The sequence below is a fragment of the Aulonocara stuartgranti genome (genome assembly GCF_965226115.1).
Source record: "Aulonocara stuartgranti genome assembly, chromosome: 9".
In the NCBI taxonomy this organism is placed as follows: Eukaryota; Metazoa; Chordata; class Actinopteri; order Cichliformes; family Cichlidae; genus Aulonocara; species Aulonocara stuartgranti.
Genome location: NC_138960.1, coordinates 30,943,450 through 30,964,912, shown reverse-complemented (window position 1 = coordinate 30,964,912; position 21,463 = coordinate 30,943,450). Strand labels below are relative to the sequence as shown.

Below are 21,463 nucleotides of genomic sequence, written 5' to 3'. Positions count from 1 at the left end.
CGTTGAACTTCTCATATCTGACCCTTGACGCTCTCAACCGGTTGTGTGTGCAGTAATCTATCAGCGCCTAACTTTAACAAAGATTTTTAAATGACTTTTCATGTTTTGGGCTGAAATTGTATCGAAACAGGATCGGATTATAATAGTTGGTGATTTTAATATTCATGTCTGTTGCCCTGATGGACTGCTTGCTCAGGAGTTTTTAAATCTTATTCAGTGTTTTGACCTTGTACAGTTTGTAGAAGGCCCTACACACCAGCAGGAGCAGACTCTTGACCTGGTGTTATCATATGGTTTATCTGTTTTATATTTGGAAATGTGGGATTCAGTGTTCTCTCATCACAAACCTGTTTTATTTGACATTTCTCTTGTGCATGAGTTTAAAGCTCGCGCTCCACCCCGCCGCTGCTGTCTTCTCCTCCACTTTTATAAAGAAAATCTTTACCGATCCCGAGATTACTTATTGGGCCCACCCCAGATGAGCTGCTTTTGCAGTTCCAGGAAACCTGTACTCAGACCCTAAACACTGTGAACCCATTAAAAACCAGGCTCTCAAAATGTGTTCCTCAGCCCTGGTTAAATGAATCCACCCGAGCAGTCAGGCGTCAGTGTAGGAGAGCAGAGTGAAAGTGGAAGAAAGACAAATTGCAGGTTTCTTTTGAAATGTTAAAAGAATGTTGGAAATTTGATCAGAATACAGTGAAAATGAGAGAAACAGATATTTTTCTCAGATCATTGTGTTAAATTGTCATAATCGCCGTGTTCTCTTTAACACTATCAGCTCTACTCTAAACAACCCTGAAGCCTCTGCTGACACATGTAATCAGTTCCTTTATTTCTTTGTAAACAAGGTCGAGTCTGTCAGGTCAGCAATAGTACTTCCTACAAATGACCCATCAGTGTTTATTCTCTGCTCAGCTGTTTTACATTCGTTTGAGCCTGTTTCATTCACAGTTCTTAATGAGCTGGTTAGACAAATGAAACCCTCTGATTCTCCTGCGGATGTTATCCCTGCATGGCTCTTTAAAGAGGTTTTTCCCTCGATTGGAACTTCAGTCCTTGCCGTTATAAATAGCAGTATGACTTCTAGTGTGGTTCGCGATGGTTTTAAACATGCAATTGTACATCCTTTATTTAAAAAAACTGTCCTTGAACCCTCAGTTTTCTCAAATTATAGACCGATCTCAAAACTCCCAGAACATAGTATTTACCCAATTCAATACAATTTTGATACTAATGGTATTATGGAGGTTTTTTAGTCTGGTGTTAAACATTTACATTCCACTGAAACAGCACTCTCACAGGTTTTTAATGACGTTCTTATAGAAAATGAAATGATTTTTGAACTAAAGTGGACGATAGAAGATTGAAAAATGCTGCCTGGTCTGATGGGTCTCAATTTCTGCAACACTCAGATTTTAGTGTCAGAATTTGTCTTAAACAACAAAAGCATGGATCCATCCTGCCTTGTATCAGGAAACGCTGATAAATTGAGCAAGTGAAACCACAACTTTAAAAGATTATTCTCCAAAATGAATCTTTTTGACAGCTTAACCCTTAGATGCACACGTGGTATCAAAAATGACCCCACGGCTTGTTTTTCTTCAAAATCTTTAAAATGCAAAGTTGTAATATATTCATATTCCAGGTATTCCTCATAAAATATGTTTGTAACATGAGGCCATTTGCATTTTTATTTATTTTTTCATTAATTTTTAAAAAAATGCAGTTTTTGTATCACTACCCCACTCTTCCACAAGTGGGGTCAAAAATTACCCCAAGCAGTTCCTATGGAATTTTCTATGAAACTTTCATTCTTAGCACCTCTGACTGTCCCACTTACACTTCTGATGGATCAAGAATAAATTTTTACACAGTAACATACACGATTTAAAGTCAGGGCTGCACATAAGTGGTCTTCAGGTGTGCCCTACAAATGATCCAGGACAGATGGGATGAAGAGCCCATCAGAGGCATTGACTCAGAATTTGACATCTCAGATATAGAGGACCCAGACTATTGTCGTCCCCCTCCCCCCGAACAAGACTAGTCAGATACAGAGGAGTCCTCTGAAGAGGAAATGGATATTGAGTCTAACACAATGAGCCCCTCTTACTGCTCTAGCCACAATATTCTGAATTAGTTGGCCAGGGCTTGCACCTGGGTCTAGTACTTTCTCCCCAGTAAATGCATGGAAGATGTTCATGTCTGATAATATAATAGAAGAGGTGCTGACATGCACAAACATGGAGGCAGAAAGAGTAGCCACAGACAGGGGAAAAGAGTGGAAAAATGTAATCAAACAAAAGCTCCTGGCCTTCATTTGATTGACCATTTTTGCAGGAAGTGAGAAGAACTGGGATGTACAAGTTGGTGTGTTTTTTGGGAGTCCTCTGCATAACCCATTGTATAAGGCCACTATGTCAATTCAAAGATTTAAAGATATTGACCGTTTCTTGCACTTTGATGACAAGAGGACCAGAGCCTACCGACTGAAAACAAACCACATGGCAGCTTTCCGCTACATATGGGGCCTGTTCCTGGTCAAGTGCAGGCAGAAATTCATCCCTAGTGATTGTGTTACAGTGGATGAACAACTTGTGCCTTTCAGAGGGAAGACCCAGCTTCTGCAGTATATGCAGAGCAAGCATACAAAAGTGATACAAGTGATACAAAAACTGCGATTTCTTAAAATTAATGAAAAAACAAATAAAAATGCGAAGTGCCTCATGTCACAAACATGTTTTATGAGGAATACCTCAAATATGAGAATGTTACAACTCTTTGTTTTGAAGATTTTGAAGAATAACAACCAAGTTTGTAGCAAAATGCATTATTTCTATTTGGGGTCATTTTTGACCCCACTCATGGAAGAGTGTAGGTATTGGTAGGTTGTGCATCCAAGGGTTAAACAGAAAATCAGAAGTTTCATACCTACAGCAAGTTTGATAAAAATTTTTAAAGATCTTATTTTTCATAACTTTCAGGACAGATTTTTAATAAGCTGCAGGAACCCTGTTCAGTGTGAGTGGAGAGCAGCCAAGTCCCCTCCTCTGATAAACCTCCATCTGTGCCACTGAAAACAGATCATCAGACTCTGACTGTAAACATGTTTCCATTTGTCACTTCAGTCTTTACTCTGAAATACAGGAAATGACATCATGGCTCAAAATCTTTGTCATTAAACTTTTTCTTTATTTAACATTTTTTAACATTATTTAACAACTTTATTTAACAAAATTAATTCAATAAAAACTTGAGAACAGGGAACTGATTTTTCATTGAACTGTTGAGAAAAAAAGAAGGAAAACACTGAACACAAACACCACAGAAGAACAGTTTACAAAGATTCAAATGGAACTACGGGAACATTTTCATTCATAGCTGTCTCATTAGATCTTTACAGCAGAGTCTATCTGAACTCTGTGGAGCAAAACAGAGCGTGTCCGCTCCGACCGGCTCTAAAGGGTTAAGTTGGACCCTGAAACCAGAAGAGGATGTTTCTCTCTCTTCAGATTCACCGTCATCCTGTGATGGGAACGATTTCAGCCCTGCGTGATCGCGCTGATGTTTGCACAAAGCAGATAATGAAGTGAATGTTTTGGCACATTGGTAACAGTGAAACAGTTTATTAGTAACGTGGGATCGTTTGTGTGCAGAGTATGAACTGAGATTTTTGAAGCTCTTGTCACACTGCTCACAGCTGTAGTTTCCTTCCATGTGTGTACGTTCATGCTCGTTACAATTATCTGAACGTGAGAAGCTTTTGTCACAGTGTCTGCACTTGTATGGTTTCTCTCCTGTGTGGACTCGTTTGTGTGTTTTAAGGTGACCTGCAGTGGTGAAGGATGACCCACACTGATCACAGAGGTGCTTTTTGACACCACTGTGAAAGAGTTTGTGTCGTTTTAAGTCACCTGATGTGGGGAAGCTTCTCCCACATTCTTTGCAGTATTTCAGTTTGTCTCCAGTGTGTTTATGTTGATGTATTTTTAGGCCAGCTTGCTGACTGAAAGTTTTTCCACAGATGTCACAACGAAAGTCTTTCCCACCACCACAGCGATGACAGGGTTGAAAAGTGGATCCATCTGTGTCGCTCTGCTTCTAAACAAAGACACAAAGACAGTGTAAGTCAGTCCTTCAACACTTTTATCCTGAACGTCGCCTGAAATAAAGAGCATCTCTGCAGACGTCCAATTATATTTTAATTGTTTCAATTAACACACTCAGTTTACTGGGCTACAATAACTACAATACTACCACCATAATACTACAGCAATACTTATTTAATATTACAGTAACATCTGACTTACACTTAAGTACTACCACACTAATGTTTTTAGGGTACCCACATAGTGCTAAACTACTGTAACACTGCAATAATACTGATTTAATACTGCATTAAAAACACTGTAATTGTGCAGTTATAACACTCAGCTGACTGGGACACAAAAAAACACTATTACCCCCAATGACACTGAAATTATAACATTAAATGGCTATTTTAACACTAAAAGTACTAAAGTTATATGAAAGCAATGATACTACAGCTACAATACTACGAAACATTACGTAACGATACAACTTTGTTAACCATATCAGAAGATTACTGAATGGTTTGGTTTTGTACTTAATTTAAGTTTTATATTATTCCATTTACACCTGACAGAGGAATGAGCTGCTGTAAACCAAAGGCCATTTATACACAAATAATAACAACACTATGATATACCATGAAACTGCCTGAAGATTCAATAACAGCATCATATCAGTTTTCAGGACTTTTTGTTTTTCTTATGATCGTGTAAGCAAAAATCATAACTGAAATTAAAACTTGAATAATGGCTCAGAGCTACTCTTCGGTGCAGTAGCAGTGCTAACATGCTAACACAATTTAATGAGCAGACTTGTTCCAAACAGTCAGACTGAACTTACAAGAATAAAATAAAAATACATACCTCACAGTAACTGCACTTGTAGAGTCTCTTTCTGGTGTGGATCTGTTGGTGTTTTCTCAGGTACTGTGGAGTTTTAAAAGTCTTCTCACACAGGTCACATTGATAAGGTCTCTCCTCAGTGTGGGTAAACATGTGGCTTTGTAAGTGTGTGTCTGTTGTAAAGTATTTGCCACACTGATCACACCAGTACACATCTTCTCCGGTGTGAATGCGTAGGTGTATATTTCGGCTCCGTAGCTGGCTGAAGGTTTTTCCACAGAAGTCACAGCTGTATGCCTTAACTCCAGAGTGGGTAACTAGATGTCTCTGTAAGCTGATCTTTTGAGTAAAAGCTTTGCCGCACTGATCACAGCTGTAAGTTTTAACTCCACTGTGGATGACTTGGTGTGTTTTTAGGGCTTTCTTCCAGGAAAACGACTTTCCACACAAGTCACAGCTGAACAGTCTCTCTCCAGTGTGGATGAGCTGATGTTGTTTTAGTTCAGACTTCAAAGTAAAATCATTCCCACACTCGTCACAGGTGTATTTTTTCTCTCTCTTTCTTCTGTGAGGTTTGTCGGCCTCCTGAGAGCGCTGACCTCTCGGTCCACGTTGGTCCTGCAGTGACAGAGATACAAACAGAGGCAGTGAGTGAAATGCAGTCATTAAACAAACTGAAGCTTCAAACTCCCTCCATTAACACTAGTTTTAATCCTGAAGGTGGAGTGTGGCACCAAACACCTTAAAGGTCTCTTATCCCCACCTACTGGTAGTAGTAACACATTACATCCAACCTGCTGTTAAAGATAATTAAAGATAATTAATGACTGTAAACACTCTAAAATCATGCCCATCCCTCCTGCTTGTACACAAATATTAATGCTAATTGTCTAATTTATTCAATGATAATGAATCAAATGTAACAGTTACTAGCTTGGTTCAGTGCAGGATGATGTCAGAGTCTGAAACCTGAGGGTTTTTTTTTTTACTTTTTACTCTCTACATTAAAAAAATTATATCTGTATTTTCTACTCCTTACTTTTTCAAAATAGGCTTGTTACTTCTGGTTTAAGGCATTTGAGGAGAGTTATTTCATCACTGCAGGTATCAAAGATCAAATTGATTAGAGCCTAAACAGTAACATGTGAAATCCAATCATGATAATGTACTAATCATGAGAGATGAAAGAGGCAAAACTGTGTGCTTTAGTCAGGGGTTAAATTGGGCCGGTGTTTGTTTTTTGGCACAAAACCTGAACGACTGCAGGTGCTGATAAGGTGCAGTCGCGGTATTTCAACATCTAGCAATACAAAGACAACAAAGAAAAAATGGAGTAATATTTTTTATGTGGCAGCGTTTCTATCAGCTCAACAAATATCAGCAAACACAAAACTCTTTATGTGCATTTTGTCTCAGTGTGATTTAAAGACTGCTGTAAAAATCCTCTGCAGGTTAGTGCAGGATAAGCAGGTAAGTTTACTGTTTACTGCATTGTATTATTACATTATTATTACATTACATTAATATAGCACAAGGTTCAGTTAGTTTAGCATAAAACATATATCGGTACTTCAGCTTTTAATGGAGTATTTCGTAACACTAGTTTCTGTCACCTTCTGTGTTGAGCCCATTGTTTTCTCTGCAGTGGCTGAGCTGAGTCCAAGTAGCTGTTGTTCCTCTGCTGCTCCGTCAGACTCTTCTCCTCCTGCTGATCAGCTGGGACACAAAACAGATCTTTGTTAGACTCCACACTGCACTGAAGTGTCTCATATGTTCATTTGAGAACACAAAGAACAAATATTTAGCTTCCCTGGGTGGGCAACTTGGTTGAAATAAACACAAAAGGTTTGAGCACCGATACCAAATTTAGCAGTATGGCACACCAGTACCAGGAGAGCAATTCCTGTTTAAAGAATGTCCTGGCCAAAAACAAACACAAAACAATCAATGGAGCTGCAAAAACTAGTACAGTGTTTCCAAACCACTGTGCCGTGGGGCACATACGTGTGCCGTGAGAAATGATCAGGTGTGCCGTACAAGATTATCCTGTCTGAGTGGGTGTAGAAATCTGAGCCATGATCTGAATAACCCTCATCACTCAGTCCACTCACACTTGGATTCTATACATGGATCAAGTCCACTGCACTACTTTCAAGTATTCTGAAACCTGTCCTCTAATGTGTGCCTTCCTCCTCTTTGTATTTACTCCTCCTCTCTGTCATTTATTCTAGCTGTCTTACTATTTATAATGTTTTCCAAGCACAGTTGGTATGGAGCACCCACAATTTAGTTAAATATGTACAATGAAAATAACAAAAACTATTCTATTGTATTCTATTCTATTTATCTTTGTTCCTCCATTTCAGTTTTGTTTGCAAACATGAAAATTATCTCACCCTCCAAAAAATTATGGAGCTTAAAAAATCAGCAGTACTTCTAAATGTGATAAAATTAGAGCACAGATCCCCTCTTAGGGGCCGAGGCTGTATTTGTTTTAAAAATGCATCTCTGGTATCTCTGGCCTATCATTATTATTTTGCTAACAGTTAAGCAGACTCACTCGCTGAATACTGATCAGTATATATCAAATAATCTTTGAAATGATTCTAATAACAGGCCTCTCACAATGAGGCCAGTTTTTACAATCACATGCCCTGTGGGCCGACACAACTTTGCCCTGATAAGAAAAAGGCAGCTGTGTTTTAGCCTGGAATACATTTATTTTTATATTTCTCATAAATGTATTTTATTATAGCGCTTTTAATGCCAACATGTCGGAATTTTTGGAATTTAAGTTACCTTAAATGGATGAAGGGTGGCGCTAGCTAGCTTGGTTAGCTAGCTGCATTCAAAAATTTTCCTATCGTTGCCTAACATTATACCGGTATTATCGTGAACGGTATAATATGGCCCAGCCCTAATTCAGAATTGGCGACTGAAACACGTAGGACACATAAGAACATCAGGAAATAAAACACCGATAAATATAAACTCAGTAAAAGAAGTCAGTGTCAGCGGGGGTTATTACAGCTGTGTACCGGGGCCTGAGCTTTGTCGGTGGTAATAACAGCTCGATTGCTTGCGAGGCGAACGGGTCTATCCACGCTTTGCCGTGAGACTGGGCAAACATCTCCGAAATCGTTGACAAACCGACCAGACACATGAAGATTAAACCACTACATTCTCGGCTAAAAAGATATTAAAACGGTATTTGGTGACACACAAACAGGGTTTTTCAAAGTTCAGTTCTGTTAGTTTCCACATGCCGGTTGTTGTGTGCTAAAAACAATGGCCACCAGGCCAAAGCAATGGTTTTGACTCAATCAGCGTTAGCCCCGCCCCCTGAGTTTGATGGGTGAGGTTGACAGATAAAATTATTTCATGGTGAGACCTGAAGGTGTCAACTGTGCAATAATTAATTAAAATGTGAAATAAAGAAATAATTAAATGTGTCAATAATTAATTAACCCTTTAAGACCTACCATAGAACCAAGTCCGGCAGAGCTTATATTATATTTTTCATGCTGTGGAGCCATTTTTGGGAGCATTTCAAGTTGCTATACATCAATACAACAATTATAGCCCAGATTTTAATAATATGTATTCATTAAGTGCATAGTAATTACATAAATTGCAAAAAAGTGCAATAAACTACAAAAAAATTGAAAATCGTTTTTGCTTTTTTAACATATATTTCTAGTTAGAGAAATTTAAGAGGCTTATCCCTCAAAACTGTAAATACAAAAAAGTTGCACAAAATAGTTTCCTACCACAGGAAATTTATTTTGAGTGTCTTCGTAGTATTATTTTTGAAATACACCAATTTTCATATACTGCAGGAAAAACTAAAATAAATATTATAATGCAAATTTGCAAAAAAGCAGCATATGCATCAAAATAAACTATTTCCAGCAGTGCAATATGAGTCCTAAGCATCCCAGAAACGACACAGAAAGTCATAAAGTCAAAGATAACTTTTAAAAATACCAGTATAGGCCCTGAGGCCCTGATGGTAAAAAAAATACTACATACAAATGACGTCACTCCCGGTTTCGGGCAGGTAATGGCGGACATGCAAAAGTTCGCGCTGACGTCTATTCCAACGTAAGAAGTGTTACAAACCGCTGATCGGATTGGCAAAGTGTGTTTCTGGAATATTATGTTTTTGTTGCTGTAAGTGCTTTTTATGCAGTTTTTGCAAAGCTTTATGTGGAAGGAAACCGTGACCTAGGACAAGCTGATGGCATAAGATGTAAGTACAACTCCTCCGGTTTCATATGCAAAAAAAATTATTGCGCTAGCTTACGTGGTTGCAGTGCTACCGGGATTTAAAAATAGTTACGCAAAACAGAGCGTGCCCGCTCCGATCGGCTCTAAAGGGTTAAATGTGTCAATAATTAATTAAATGTGTCAATAATTAATTAATTACATGTGTCATAAATATTTATGTAATTAATTATTTCCGATTTTAATTAATTATTGCCACATTTAATAAATTTTTTAATGGTGTATTTAATTAATTCATTATGGCAGTCCTGGCGTTCCATACATAACAGCCTCCACATGTTCTCACTGTAATTTCCCCTCATGAATGAATTTATGCTGCACTAATCTGAATGTTTGCAGGGAAATCAAACGCATTTCACACGCAGTAATCAAGCTGACTTCCCTTTGTTTGAATGACGACTTGTACGCGCTGACTCCACAGACAAGGTACGAAAATATGTCAGGCTACGTCAATAGCAGTTGGTCTTCAGGGTTTCTACACCACAGCCGTATTTCATACGGGTCCACATTTCCAATGCACACTATTTTCTGCAAGTACCGCTGCTTTGCCTCTGCACGCAATCGGTGTCTATACAGTTCATTCTCTTTTGAGCTGCTTTTAAGCATCTTTCTTGTAGTCGTCGTTCCAACACAGTGTGTTTGTTTTGATTCGTAGACCCCGAAAATGGCGCTGCACTCCCACAATGCATTGCGGCGTGACGTCAACTCCAAAGCCCTATACAGTTTGAAGCTGGAGGATCTCTATATTAATATCCGATAGCAGCTAGGTCCCCTAACTTTCAGTAGCTGTTGAAAGGATAAAGTTGTGGTATATCAGTGGTTAGAAATACCATTATTACTTTAGGATTAGCTTAACACAAAGTCAGGGCTGACCCGGGACCATTGCTGTGAGTCACAGTGCGCAGCATAAAAGTCCTTTCACATCGGACACAGGATGTGCTGCTAATGCTAACTGCTAACTAAGAGCAAAGGATCCAGAATTTGTTGCTGGCTGCTGGGCTCTGTGGGTTTTTGCAGCAGCTCTACCTGTACTAGATGCACCTGCTCCTTGTCTTTTCTATCTCTGACTTTATGTCCTCTACAAGAGTTTGTTTTTTTTGCTAGTTCTTCAAATGTTCAATAAAAACATCTATGCTAATTCATAACGAAGAAAGCTTTGTAATGAAGACTGTCATTTCCAAAACACTGCCCGCCCCCACCCCGCGGTCCGCAGCGCTGTTGAAAAGGCTGTGGAAGTCCCTGTATTAAACACGTAGACCTGTGACACAAAAATCACCAAACTCGGACGACCACAGACTGTTTTCCTTCATGGTTGACTGGGTAGACGTGTTTTAGGTCCGCTCCGCTACACGGCTCAGCATTTACCTAACGAACCTACTTCTTTGAGATTTTGATTCCCAGTTTTGGATGTATTTTGCCTTTGTCGACTACCGAAGATTTAAAGAATGTCAAAGTCAAAGGGCAAACAAGACCGAGACCGAAAAACCTCGACACCTGCGGCGCCTGTAACTGCAGCCGAGATTAGTTTAATGCTTGAGGAGCATAGAGCTGCATTGCTAGCGGACTTCAAGTCATCCTTTCAGGTAGGGCTGCTCGATTATGGCAAAAATGATAATCACGATTATTTTCACTGAAATTGAGATCACGATTATTTGACGATATTTATTTAACCCTTTAAGACCTACTATAGAACCAAGTCCACCAGAGCTTATATTATTTTTTTTACATGCTGTAGTGCCATTTGTGGGAGCATTTCAAGTTGCTATACATCAATACAACTGTTATAGCCCATATTTTAATAATATGTATGCATTAAGTCCATAGTAATTACATAAATTGCAAAAAAGTGCAATAAACTACAAAAAAAATTGAAAATCGCTTTTGTTTTGTTTACATATATTTCTACTTGGAGAAATTTAAGAGGCTTATCCCTCAAAACTTTAAATACAATAAAGTTGCAAAAAATAGTTTACAACAACAGGAAATTTATTTTGAGTGTCTTCATAGTTTTATTTTGGAGATACAGTTTTTATATACTGCAGGAAAAACAAAAAACAATCCTATGATGCAAATTTGCAAAGAAAACAGCATGTGCATCATTTCACTGTGGGAAGATAAGATAAGATAAGATAACCTTTATTAGTCCCACACGTGGGAAATTTGTTTTGTCACAGCAGGAAGTGGACAGTGCAAAAGTTATGAGGCAAAAATTAGAATACAATAAGAATAAATACAGTACACAACTGTACAGAATAGAATAAAATAAAATACTATATACAGTAGAATAAAATAAAATAAATATACAATAAGATAAAAATAGAATACAAATACAAATACTATATACAACTGAGTAAAAATACAACGATGACAGAAAGGATTATTGCACTTGGTATTATTGCATATGTATGGATGTGTGTGCTTGATCAGTTAAAGTCTTTATTATGGAGTCTGACAGCAGTGGGGAGGAAAGACCTGCGAAATCTCTCCGTCCCACACCGTGGGTGCCGCAGTCTCCCACTGAAGGAGCTGCTCAGTGCTGTCACAGTCTGCTGCATGGGGTGGGAGATGTTGTCCATCAGGGATGACAGCTTAGCCGCCGTTCTCCTGTCACTCACCACCTCCACTGGGTCCAGAGGGCATCCTAGAACAGAGCAGGCCCTTCGGATCACCCTGTTCAGTCTCTTCCTGTCCCCAGCAGAGATGCTGCCGCCCCAGCAGACCACGCCATAAAAGATAGCAGAAGCCACAACAGAGTCATAGAAGGTCTTCAGGAGTGGGCCCTCCACTCCAAACGACCTGAGTCTCCGCAGCAGGTACAGCCTGCTCTGCCCTTTCCTGTAGAGGGCGTCTGAGTTATGAGTCCAGTCCAGTCTGTTGTTCAGATGAACACCAAGGTACCTGTAGCTGTCCACAGCCTCAATGTCCATACCTTGGATGTTCAGTGGTTGCAGTGGAGAATGCTTGTGCCTGCGGAAGTCTACCACCAGTTCCTTGGTTTTACTGGCGTTGATCTGGAGGTAGTTCAGCTGGCACCAGTCCACAAAGTCTTGGGAAGTGTTACGAACAGCTGATGGATCGGCAAAGCGTGTTTCTGGAATATTGTGTTTTTGTTCCTGCAAGCGCTTTTTATGCAATTTTTGCAAAGCTATATGTGGAAGGAAACCGTGACCGAGGACAAGCTGATGGCATCAGATGTAAGTACAACTCCTCCGGTTTCATATGCAAAACAAATTATTGCGCTAGCTTACACGGTTCAGGTTCTACAGGGATTTAAAAATAGTTACACAACACGGAGCGTGCTGCTCTGACCGGCTTTAAAGGGTTAACAATGACTTAAAAAAAATAATATAAAATAGTGTGCAACACCACTGAAGTTTTTTTTTTTTAAACTCTCTTTTCAACCAGCCGTACAGCGGTAGTCACTCTCCAAATAACTTCTGCTTAGCTTTCCGAGCTTCCCTCGGGTCCTCTTAATCAGCGGTCTCCAACCTTTTTTGCGCCACGGACGGTTTATGCCCGACAATATTTTCCCGGACCGGCCTTTAAGGTGTCGCGAATAAATGAGGGAGGGGCTAATAATCGGCTCAGTCATTTTTAATGATCGTTGAAATTCCAGATCGTAATCGTGATTAAAATTCGATTAATTGAGCAGCCCTACTTTCAGGACTTGTCCTCTAAGTTAGACAGTGTGCAGTCTGCAGTGCAGGACCACGGTCAACGCATTAATTCTTTGGAATCGACATACACTGAATTTGACCAACGTCTGGACCAATTAGAGTTCGAATGCTCTACGCTTCGCAAAGACAACAACTGGCTAAAATCCAAGGTGGCAGACTTGGAAGGTCGCAGCAGAAGGCAGAAAATACGACTTGTGAGACTACCTGAGGACATTGAAGGCCCACACCCGACAGCTTTCTTTTTTCAGCTCCTCGTCGATGTTTTCGGAGCGCAGGTGCTTCCCTCACCGCCCGAGCTGGACAGGGCGCACCGGAGTCCAGCTCCGGTTATTCTGCGACCAAATAAAAGACCTTGTAATCCGTGAAGCTCGTAAGAAAAGCGAGCTCAGCTACAGCGGCCATAGGATCCGGTGTTCTGACAAAACAGCCTTGTCACTGTCACTACCCGATCCGTACCGGAAACCCGATCGGTACCCCGCATGCGCGAAAGGTGTCTTCTTCCGGTCGAAGCGTTTTACGATAGTTACGGGTCAGAGTATCTGTTAAGATGTTAAGAATAATAAGTATCTCTTAACATGTTTCCAATAATAAAGCATTTCAATATAATGTAGACAAAAACGAAAAATAAAAAGATCGTTACGGATCAGGACTCCCCGATCCGTGCCGCGCATGTACAGGGGTTTTCTTCTTCTCTTTGTTTAATGGCAGTTTACTCCCCAGTATACGAGGATACTGCCACCTGCTGACTGAGCGAATGAGCCCTATTGTAAAATGAACGAGCGTCATTACAAACATGTGTTAAATTTGATTTAGTGATAGTCGAGTGTGTTTATGCTTGTCTGTGTGGAGAAGATTGATTGGAATAGTGATGATGATGTCCGCTTACACTGTCAATTGTCAGTAAACACTTCATCTGGCTGATGAATCTACATTGTTTTAATAACTTTATTCGATATTGATAGAGAGTAAGCTGGATATATAAATCTAGATAAACTATCCATTTTGGTTAATAATATTCTTCCAAAAATTGTGATGTCTCTTTGTAACCACTTATTTAGGATTGTCTTACATATGTCAACATTATCTAAAATATTTACTTTTTCTAAGACTTTGTGATCTTTTGAAATTGTGATGCCCAAATATTTTACCTCCTTCTTCACCTTTATATCGTACAGTAATTGTGAATTACACTCCTTTAATGCCAATAATTCACATTTATTTAAATTTAACTTTAAGCCTGAAGCTTTTGAGAATGTAGTGATTATTTGTTTTACAAGGGGAATCTGATGTTCATTTTTTAAGAAAAGAGTAGTGTCATCCGCAAGTTGACTAATTATTAAAGAATTATCCATAATCTCAATTCCGGCAACGCTGCTGTTTTTAATTAGAATTGCGAGCATCTCCACAACCATTATGAACAACAACGGAGGGCTTCCACACCCTTGCCTAATTCCTCTTTTGACGCTAAATCTTTTACCAGTGCCATAGCCTAATGACACAGAGCTATTTATATCATTATACAGTATACAGTGGGGCAAAAAAGTATTTAGTCAGCCACCGATTGTGCAAGTTCCCCACCTAAAATGATGACAGAGGTCAGTAATTTGCACCAGAGGTACACTTCAACTGTGAGAGACAGAATGTGGAAAAAAAAAAATCCATGAATCCACATGGTAGGATTTGTAAAGAATTTATTGGTAAATCAGGGTGGAAAATAAGTATTTGGTCAATAACAAAAATACAACTCAATACTTTGTAACATAACCTTTGTTGGCAATAACAGAGGTCAAACGTTTACTATAGGTCTTTACCAGGTTTGCACACACAGTAGCTGGTATTTTGGCCCATTCCTCCATGCAGATCTTCTCGAGAGCAGTGATGTTTTGGGGCTGTCGCCGAGCAACACGGACTTTCAACTCCCGCCACAGATTTTCTATGGGGTTGAGGTCTGGAGACTGGCTAGGCCACTCCGGGACTTTCAAATGCTTCTTACGGAGCCACTCCTTTGTTGCCCGGGCGGTGTGTTTTGGATCATTGTCATGTTGGAAGACCCAGCCTCGTTTCATCTTCAAAGGTCTCACTGATGGAAGGAGGTTTTGGCTCAAAATCTCACGATACATGGCCCCATTCATTCTGTCCTTAACACGGATCAGTCGTCCTGTCCCCTTGGCAGAAAAACAGCCCCATAGCATGATGTTTCCACCCCCATGCTTCACAGTAGGTATGGTGTTCTTGGGATGCAACTCAGTATTCTTCGTCCTCCAAACACGACGAGTTGAGTTTATACCAAAAAGTTCTACTTTGGTTTCATCTGACCACATGACATTCTCCCAATCCTCTGCTGTATCATCCATGTGCTCTCTGGCAAACTTCAGACGGGCCTGGACATGCACTGGCTTCAGCAGCGGAACACGTCTGGCACTGCGGGATTTGATTCCCTGCCGTTGTAGTGTGTTACTGATGGTGACCTTTGTTACTTTGGTCCCAGCTCTCTGCAGGTCATTCACCAGGTCCCCCCGTGTGGTTCTGGGATCTTTGCTCACCGTTCTCATGATCATTTTGACCCCACGGGATGAGATCTTGCGTGGAGCCCCAGATCGAGGGAGATTATCAGTGGTCTTGTATGTCTTCCATTTTCTGATGATTGCTCCCACAGTTGATTTTTTCACACCAAGCTGCTTGCCTATTGTAGATTCACTCTTCCCAGTCTGGTGCAGGTCTACAATACTTTTCCTGGTGTCCTTCGAAAGCTCTTTGGTCTTGGCCATGGCGGAGTTTGGAGTCTGACTGTTTGAGGCTGTGGACAGGTGTCTTTTATACAGATGATGAGTTCAAACAGGTGCCATTCATACAGGTAACAAGTGGGGGACAGAAAAGCTTCTTACAGAAGACGTTACAGGTCTGTGAGAGCCAGAGATTTTCCTTGTTTGAGGTGACCAAATACTTATTTTCCACCATAATTTACGAATAAATTCTTTACAAATCCTACCATGTGGATTCATGGATTTTTTTTTCACATTCTGTCTTTCACAGTTGAAGTGTACCTCTGGTGCAAATTACTGACCTCTGTCATCATATTAAGTGGGGGAACTTGCACAATCGGTGGCTGACTAAATACTTTTTTGCCCCACTGTAGATAGTAGAGCCAGAGGAGTGGCAATTTTAATTAGGAATAAAATACATTTTTCTCTCACTAAATTGATTGCTGACAAAAATGGACGATATCTAATTGTTGTAGGGACCCTCATGAATAACCCAGTTGTCTTAGTGAACGTCTATGCCCCAAACTTTGACAATGCTGTGTTTACTAATAATCTTTTGAGGATGATTCCTGACTTAAAGACGCACCCTCCTGATCTTCGAGGTGATTTAAACTGCGTTATTGACCGAGCTTTAGTCAAATCTGCCACTGGCTCGAAAGCATCATCTGCTATGTTCAGGGCTTTCTCACACTTTATGACCCAAAATGGACACATTGATTGGAGGTTTTTCAATCCCGAAGCCAGAGAATATTCCTTTTTTCAAATGTTCATCACACATATTCTCACATCAATTACTTTTTTATAAATGGCTCCATGGCTTCTAAAGTTTGCAACTCTGAATATCTCCTGATTGTTATATCTGATCATGCTCCATTAGTCCTGCATATGGCTTTGTCTGCTGGCTATAGACCTCAGCATCCATGGAGGTTGAACTCTCTTCTTTTGTCTGATTCAGCTTTCTGTGACTATATCTCATCTGCAATTGATGATTTCTTAACTACGAATGAGTCTGAGGACATCTCAAATTCTCTACTATCAGAATCAGAAAGGGTTTTATTGCCAAATGTTGAGCAGGTTTACAACATTAGGAAATTGCTGCGGTGCTTAGTGCAAACATACTGTCATAAACGCTTAAATAGATATAAAAATAAAAATAAGAATAAGAATTAAAAGTGCTAAGTAGATAGATATATACATGAGTGCAGGTGGTGATCAATGCCAAACATGGAATGATGCAGTGAACACAGCGTAGGGTCATGTGTTAGTGGTGGGAACAGTCATACGGTTATTGTTCATGTGTCCAACAGCAGAGGGGAAGAAACTGTTCTTATGGCAAGAGGTTCTGGTGCGAATGGACCGGAGCCTCCTGCCTGAGGGGAGCAGGTCAAACAGACTGTATCCAGGGTGAGAAGGGTCAGCTGAGATCCGAGCTGCACGCCCCAGTGTACTATGGGAAACTCTTAAAGCTTACCTCAGGGGCCAAATAATTTCCTATTTATCTCACCTATCTAAATCAACGAAAGCTAAGCAAAATGAACTTTCTGCCAAAATTCAAGCTCTAGACCGGCAACACGCTCAAACTCCCTCACCTGAAATATATAAGCAGCATCTTAACCTGCAATCGGAGTTCAGTCGCCTGTCAACCCATGATGCAGAGCAATTGATATTACAGTCCCGTGGCAACTATTATGAACATGGTGATAAAGGCTCTCGTGTGCTAGCCCACCAGCTACGTCACCAATCGGCACCTCGCCAAATTTTGCAAATTAGAAATGAATCAGGAACTTTGACTTCTGATCCAACGGAAATCAACTCAATTGTTAAGTCATTTTATAGTGCTCTGTATGCATCATAGTTCCCCTCTAATTTTATAGATATGAACCAGTTTCTTAACAAATTGGACACCCCTACAATCGCAACCTCAACAGCAGCAGACATTGATGCACCGCTCACTTTGGATGAGGTTATATCATCAATCACATCCTTACAGTCTGGAAAGTCCCCTGGTCCCGATGGGTTCCCGGCCGAATTTTATAAAAAAATTCCACTTAAAACTGGCCCCTTTGCTGTTGTCGGTTTTTGAGTAGTCACTGAAACAAGGCTCTCTCCCTCAGACACTAAGACGGGCTTCTGTCTCATTACTGCATAAAGAAGGAAAGGATCCTACCTGTTGTAGCTCCTATCGACCAATAAGCCTTCTTAATGTAGACTTTAAAATCTTATCCAAACTGCTAGCAACCCGTTTGGAAAGAGTTCTCCCTTCTATTATATCAGACGAACAGACAGGCTTTATTAAAGGAAGACATTCCTTTTTTAATATACGGTCCCTTCTTAATATAATATACTCCAAAAATCATAGCACCGTCCCTGAGGTGGTGATCTCATTGGATGCTGGAAAAGCATTCGATTGAGTGGAATCGGGGTATCTTTTTGCGGTCTTGAGGAAATTTGGTTTTGGTAACAATTTTATATCTTGGATTCATCTTTTATATACTACGCCACTGGCATCTGTTTGTACTAACACTGATTTCGGAGTATTTTACTCTCACCTTTACTTTTCACTTTAGCAATAGAGCCTCTCTCTGTGGCTCTCAGAACCTTGCCTCTGTTTCAAGGGGTTATTCGTGGTGGTACGGAACATAGGGTTGCTTTATATGCAGGTGACTTATTATTATATGTTACAAATCCAACAATTCATTTATCCTCTATAATGCAAATACTTCTACATTTTGGCTCTTTCTCTGGGTACAAGATTAATATATAAAAAAGTGAATGTTTTCCCATAAACCCAGCTGCACAAGAGCTTAGACAAACCGATTTTGATTTCCAACTAGCTTCTTCAGGCTTTAGATATCTAGGAGTGCGTATTACCAGTTCATTTAAAGCTTTGCGAACAGCAAATGTTAACCCTTTGCTGACCTGTGTAAGGTTGGCTTTTCAAATGAGGGCAAACCTTCCTGTATCACTTCTTGGCAGGATTAATATTATAAAAATGAATATTCTACCCAAATTTCTTTATCTTTTTCAGTGTATCCCACTGTTTTTACCTAAATCCTTTTTCAAATCTGTGAATCAAATGATTTCATCATTTATATGGACAAATAAGACCCCTGGGATTTGTATGACTTCACTACAACAGGGTAAGCTCAGTGGGGGTCTTGCTCTGCCCAACTTGATGTTTTATTCAGAATCAGAAAGGGTTTTATTGCCAAATGTTGAGCAGGTTTACAACATTAGGAAATTGCTGCGGTGCTTCAGTGCAAACATACTGTCATAAATTGCGCTTAAATAGACATGAAAAAATAAAAGTAAGAATAAGAATTATGAGTGCTACGTAGAAAGATATATACATGAGTGCAGGTGGTGATCAGTGCCAAACATGGAATGATGCAGTGAACACAGCGTAGGGTCATGTGTTAGTGGTGGGAACAGTCATACGGTTATTGTTCATGTGTCCAACAGCAGAGGGGAAGAAACTGTTCTTATGGCGAGAGGTTCTGGTGCGAATGGACCGGAGCCTCCTGCCTGAGGGGAGCAGGTCAAACAGACTGTATCCAGGGTGAGAAGGGTCAGCTGAGATCCGAGCTGCACGCCACAGTGTCCTGGAGGTGTACAGGTCCTGCAGAGATGGGAGTCTACAGCCAATCACCTTCTCAGCAGAGCGCACAACACGCTGCAGTCTCTGTTTGTCCCTGATAGTGGCTCCAGCGTACCACACGGTGATGGAGGAGGTGAGGATGGACTCGATGATTGCAGTGTAGAATTGCATCATCGTCCGTGTTGGCAGGTTGAATTTCTTCAGCTGCCTCAGGAAGTACATCCTCTGCTGGGCTTTCTTGATGACGGAGGTGATGGTGGTACCCAGGAAGCGGAATGAGTCCACAGAGGTGATGGGGGTGTCAGTCAGGATGATGGGGGGAGTGGGGCTGTGTGCTTCCTGAAGTCCACAATAATCTCCACTGTCTTCTGGGCATTCAGCACCAGGTTGTTGTGGCTGCACCAAGACACCAGACGTTCAACCTCCCTCCTGTAGGCAGACTCATCCCCGTCCGAGATGAGCCCAATAACAGTGGTGTCATCTGCAAACTTGATTAGCTTGACAGACTGGTGGGTGGAGGTGCAGCAGTTGGTGTACAGGGAGAAGAGCAAGAACACAGCCCTGAGGGGAGCCGGTGCTGATGGTCCGAGAGTCCGAGACATTCTTTCCCAGCCTCACATGCTGCTTCCTGTCCATCAGGAAGTCAGTGATCCACTGGCAGATGGGATCAGGCACATTCATCTGGGAAAGCTTGCCTCGGAGATGGTCTGGAAGGATGGTGTTGAAGGCAGAGCTGAAGTCCACAAACAGGATCCTATTGTTGGGCAGCCAACATTCAAAAGTATACTTATTGGCTGAATGATCCTCAAGCTACTTTGTGTTGCCTTGAGGCTCAATCATGTTTCTCTTCCTCACTCCCAGCACTATTATTTTCATCCCTTCCTGTTTCCCTGTTACGATTCACAGACAACCCTGTTCTAATTGGCTCTCTAAAAATATGGTATCAATTCCGGCATCACTTCAATTCAGTCTCTGCTTCTGCTCTGACCCCAATCTGCAACAACCACCTTTTCCCCCCATCGCTGGTGGACTCCTCCTTTCGTATATGGGCAAGAAAAGGTATCAAATGTTTTTATGACTTTTTTAAAGATAACATTTTCTCAGCTTTAGTGACCTTTGTTCTTTGTATGATTTGCCCTCGTATCATTTGTTCTGCTACTTTCAAATAAGACACTGTGCATCTTCTATCTTGCCAGAGTTTCCAAGTCAGCTTCTCAAGCCTTGGTGGGAAGACTTATTCCAGTTGAAGCCTCACAGTAAGGCTCTAATATCACAAGTATATACTTTAATTATGGCATCGAGCAATTACTCAACCAAATAATTGCTTTGAGTTGGGAACAGGAACTGGGTCTTCAGCTTCTTGAAGGTTACTGGGACAAAGTAATTGACAGAATTCATTCTTCAGCCTCATGTGCAAGACTCCCTTATTCAGTTTAAGACGGTATACAGATTACACATCTAGATTATCTAAAATATACCCCAGCATTCCTGACCTGTGCAACAGATGCAACGCCTGTTTTTTGCCTTCCCGACACTTAAGTTATACTGGACTTTTTATTTTGAAGTGCTCTCTCATGTTTTGAGCGTTACACTCCAACCATGCCCACTAGTTTGGTGTTTCTGAAGATGCCACCCTAAACCTTAGTCATAAACAGCTGGATGTTATGTTCACTTCACTGCTGGCACGACGTAGAATTTTGCTGTCTTGGAAAGCTCATCACCTTCCAGCCCGATCACGTTGGCTGGAAGATGTTATGTTCTTTTTAAAAATGGAGAAAATAAAATTCAGACTCAGAGGAAATGTTAATAAGTTCTCACAGATGTGGCAGCCTTTTATTATTTACTTCAGTTCATTGAAAACACTTCCAACAGACTAAACTTTAGTACCATGGGGTTTTCTTTTGTTCTGGTTCTGGGGGGAGTGTTTTTTTGTTTGTTTGTTTTTGTTTGTTCTTTTTTTCTTAGCTTTTTCTTTTGTATTGTTCTCTGTGTGTGTTTTTCCCACTTTTTCCTTCATTTCTATTTTATTTTATTTATTTATTTATTTAACTTTAATGGCCTAATCTGTATTGAGATATATCTTTGTGTCTGTGGTACCCTCTTTATTGGGCCTGATATGTCAACTTACATGTAAAAACTCTATAAATAAAGAGGGGGGGGGGGGGGGGGGGGGGGGGGCTGAGAAAGTTCAGTTTTGAATGG

General features: G+C 40.5%; 1 protein-coding gene across 2 annotated transcripts; it reads right to left on the bottom strand.

The window, feature by feature from the left end:
- Nucleotides 1–3,223: 3,223 nt before the first annotated feature.
- On the bottom strand, nucleotides 3,224–13,602 carry LOC309713798 (uncharacterized protein). Of its 2 annotated transcripts, none has more exons than XM_082545657.1 (4): nucleotides 13,106–13,602; nucleotides 6,551–6,653; nucleotides 4,959–5,555; nucleotides 3,224–4,104 (listed from the first exon to the last, which is right to left on the bottom strand). In XM_082545657.1, exons 2-4 carry the CDS (start codon nucleotides 6,566–6,568, stop codon nucleotides 3,379–3,381), a joined length of 1,341 nt encoding a protein of 446 aa, XP_082401783.1. In that variant the 5' UTR covers nucleotides 6,569–6,653; nucleotides 13,106–13,602; the 3' UTR covers nucleotides 3,224–3,378. The 2 variants fall into 2 exon arrangements, with proteins under 2 accessions (XP_082401783.1, XP_082401784.1); XM_082545658.1 differs by having other exon boundaries at nucleotides 3,224–4,101.
- Between the last annotated feature and the right edge of the window lie 7,861 nt (nucleotides 13,603–21,463).

What these genes read in the sequence shown, in the direction of transcription:
- LOC309713798 (XM_082545657.1), bottom strand. An exon ending in ACAAGTGCAGTTACTGTGAG is followed by an intron (nt 4,105 to 4,958) that starts GTATGTATTTTT and finishes GTCTTTGTTTAG; the next exon opens with AAGCAGAGCGACACAGATGG.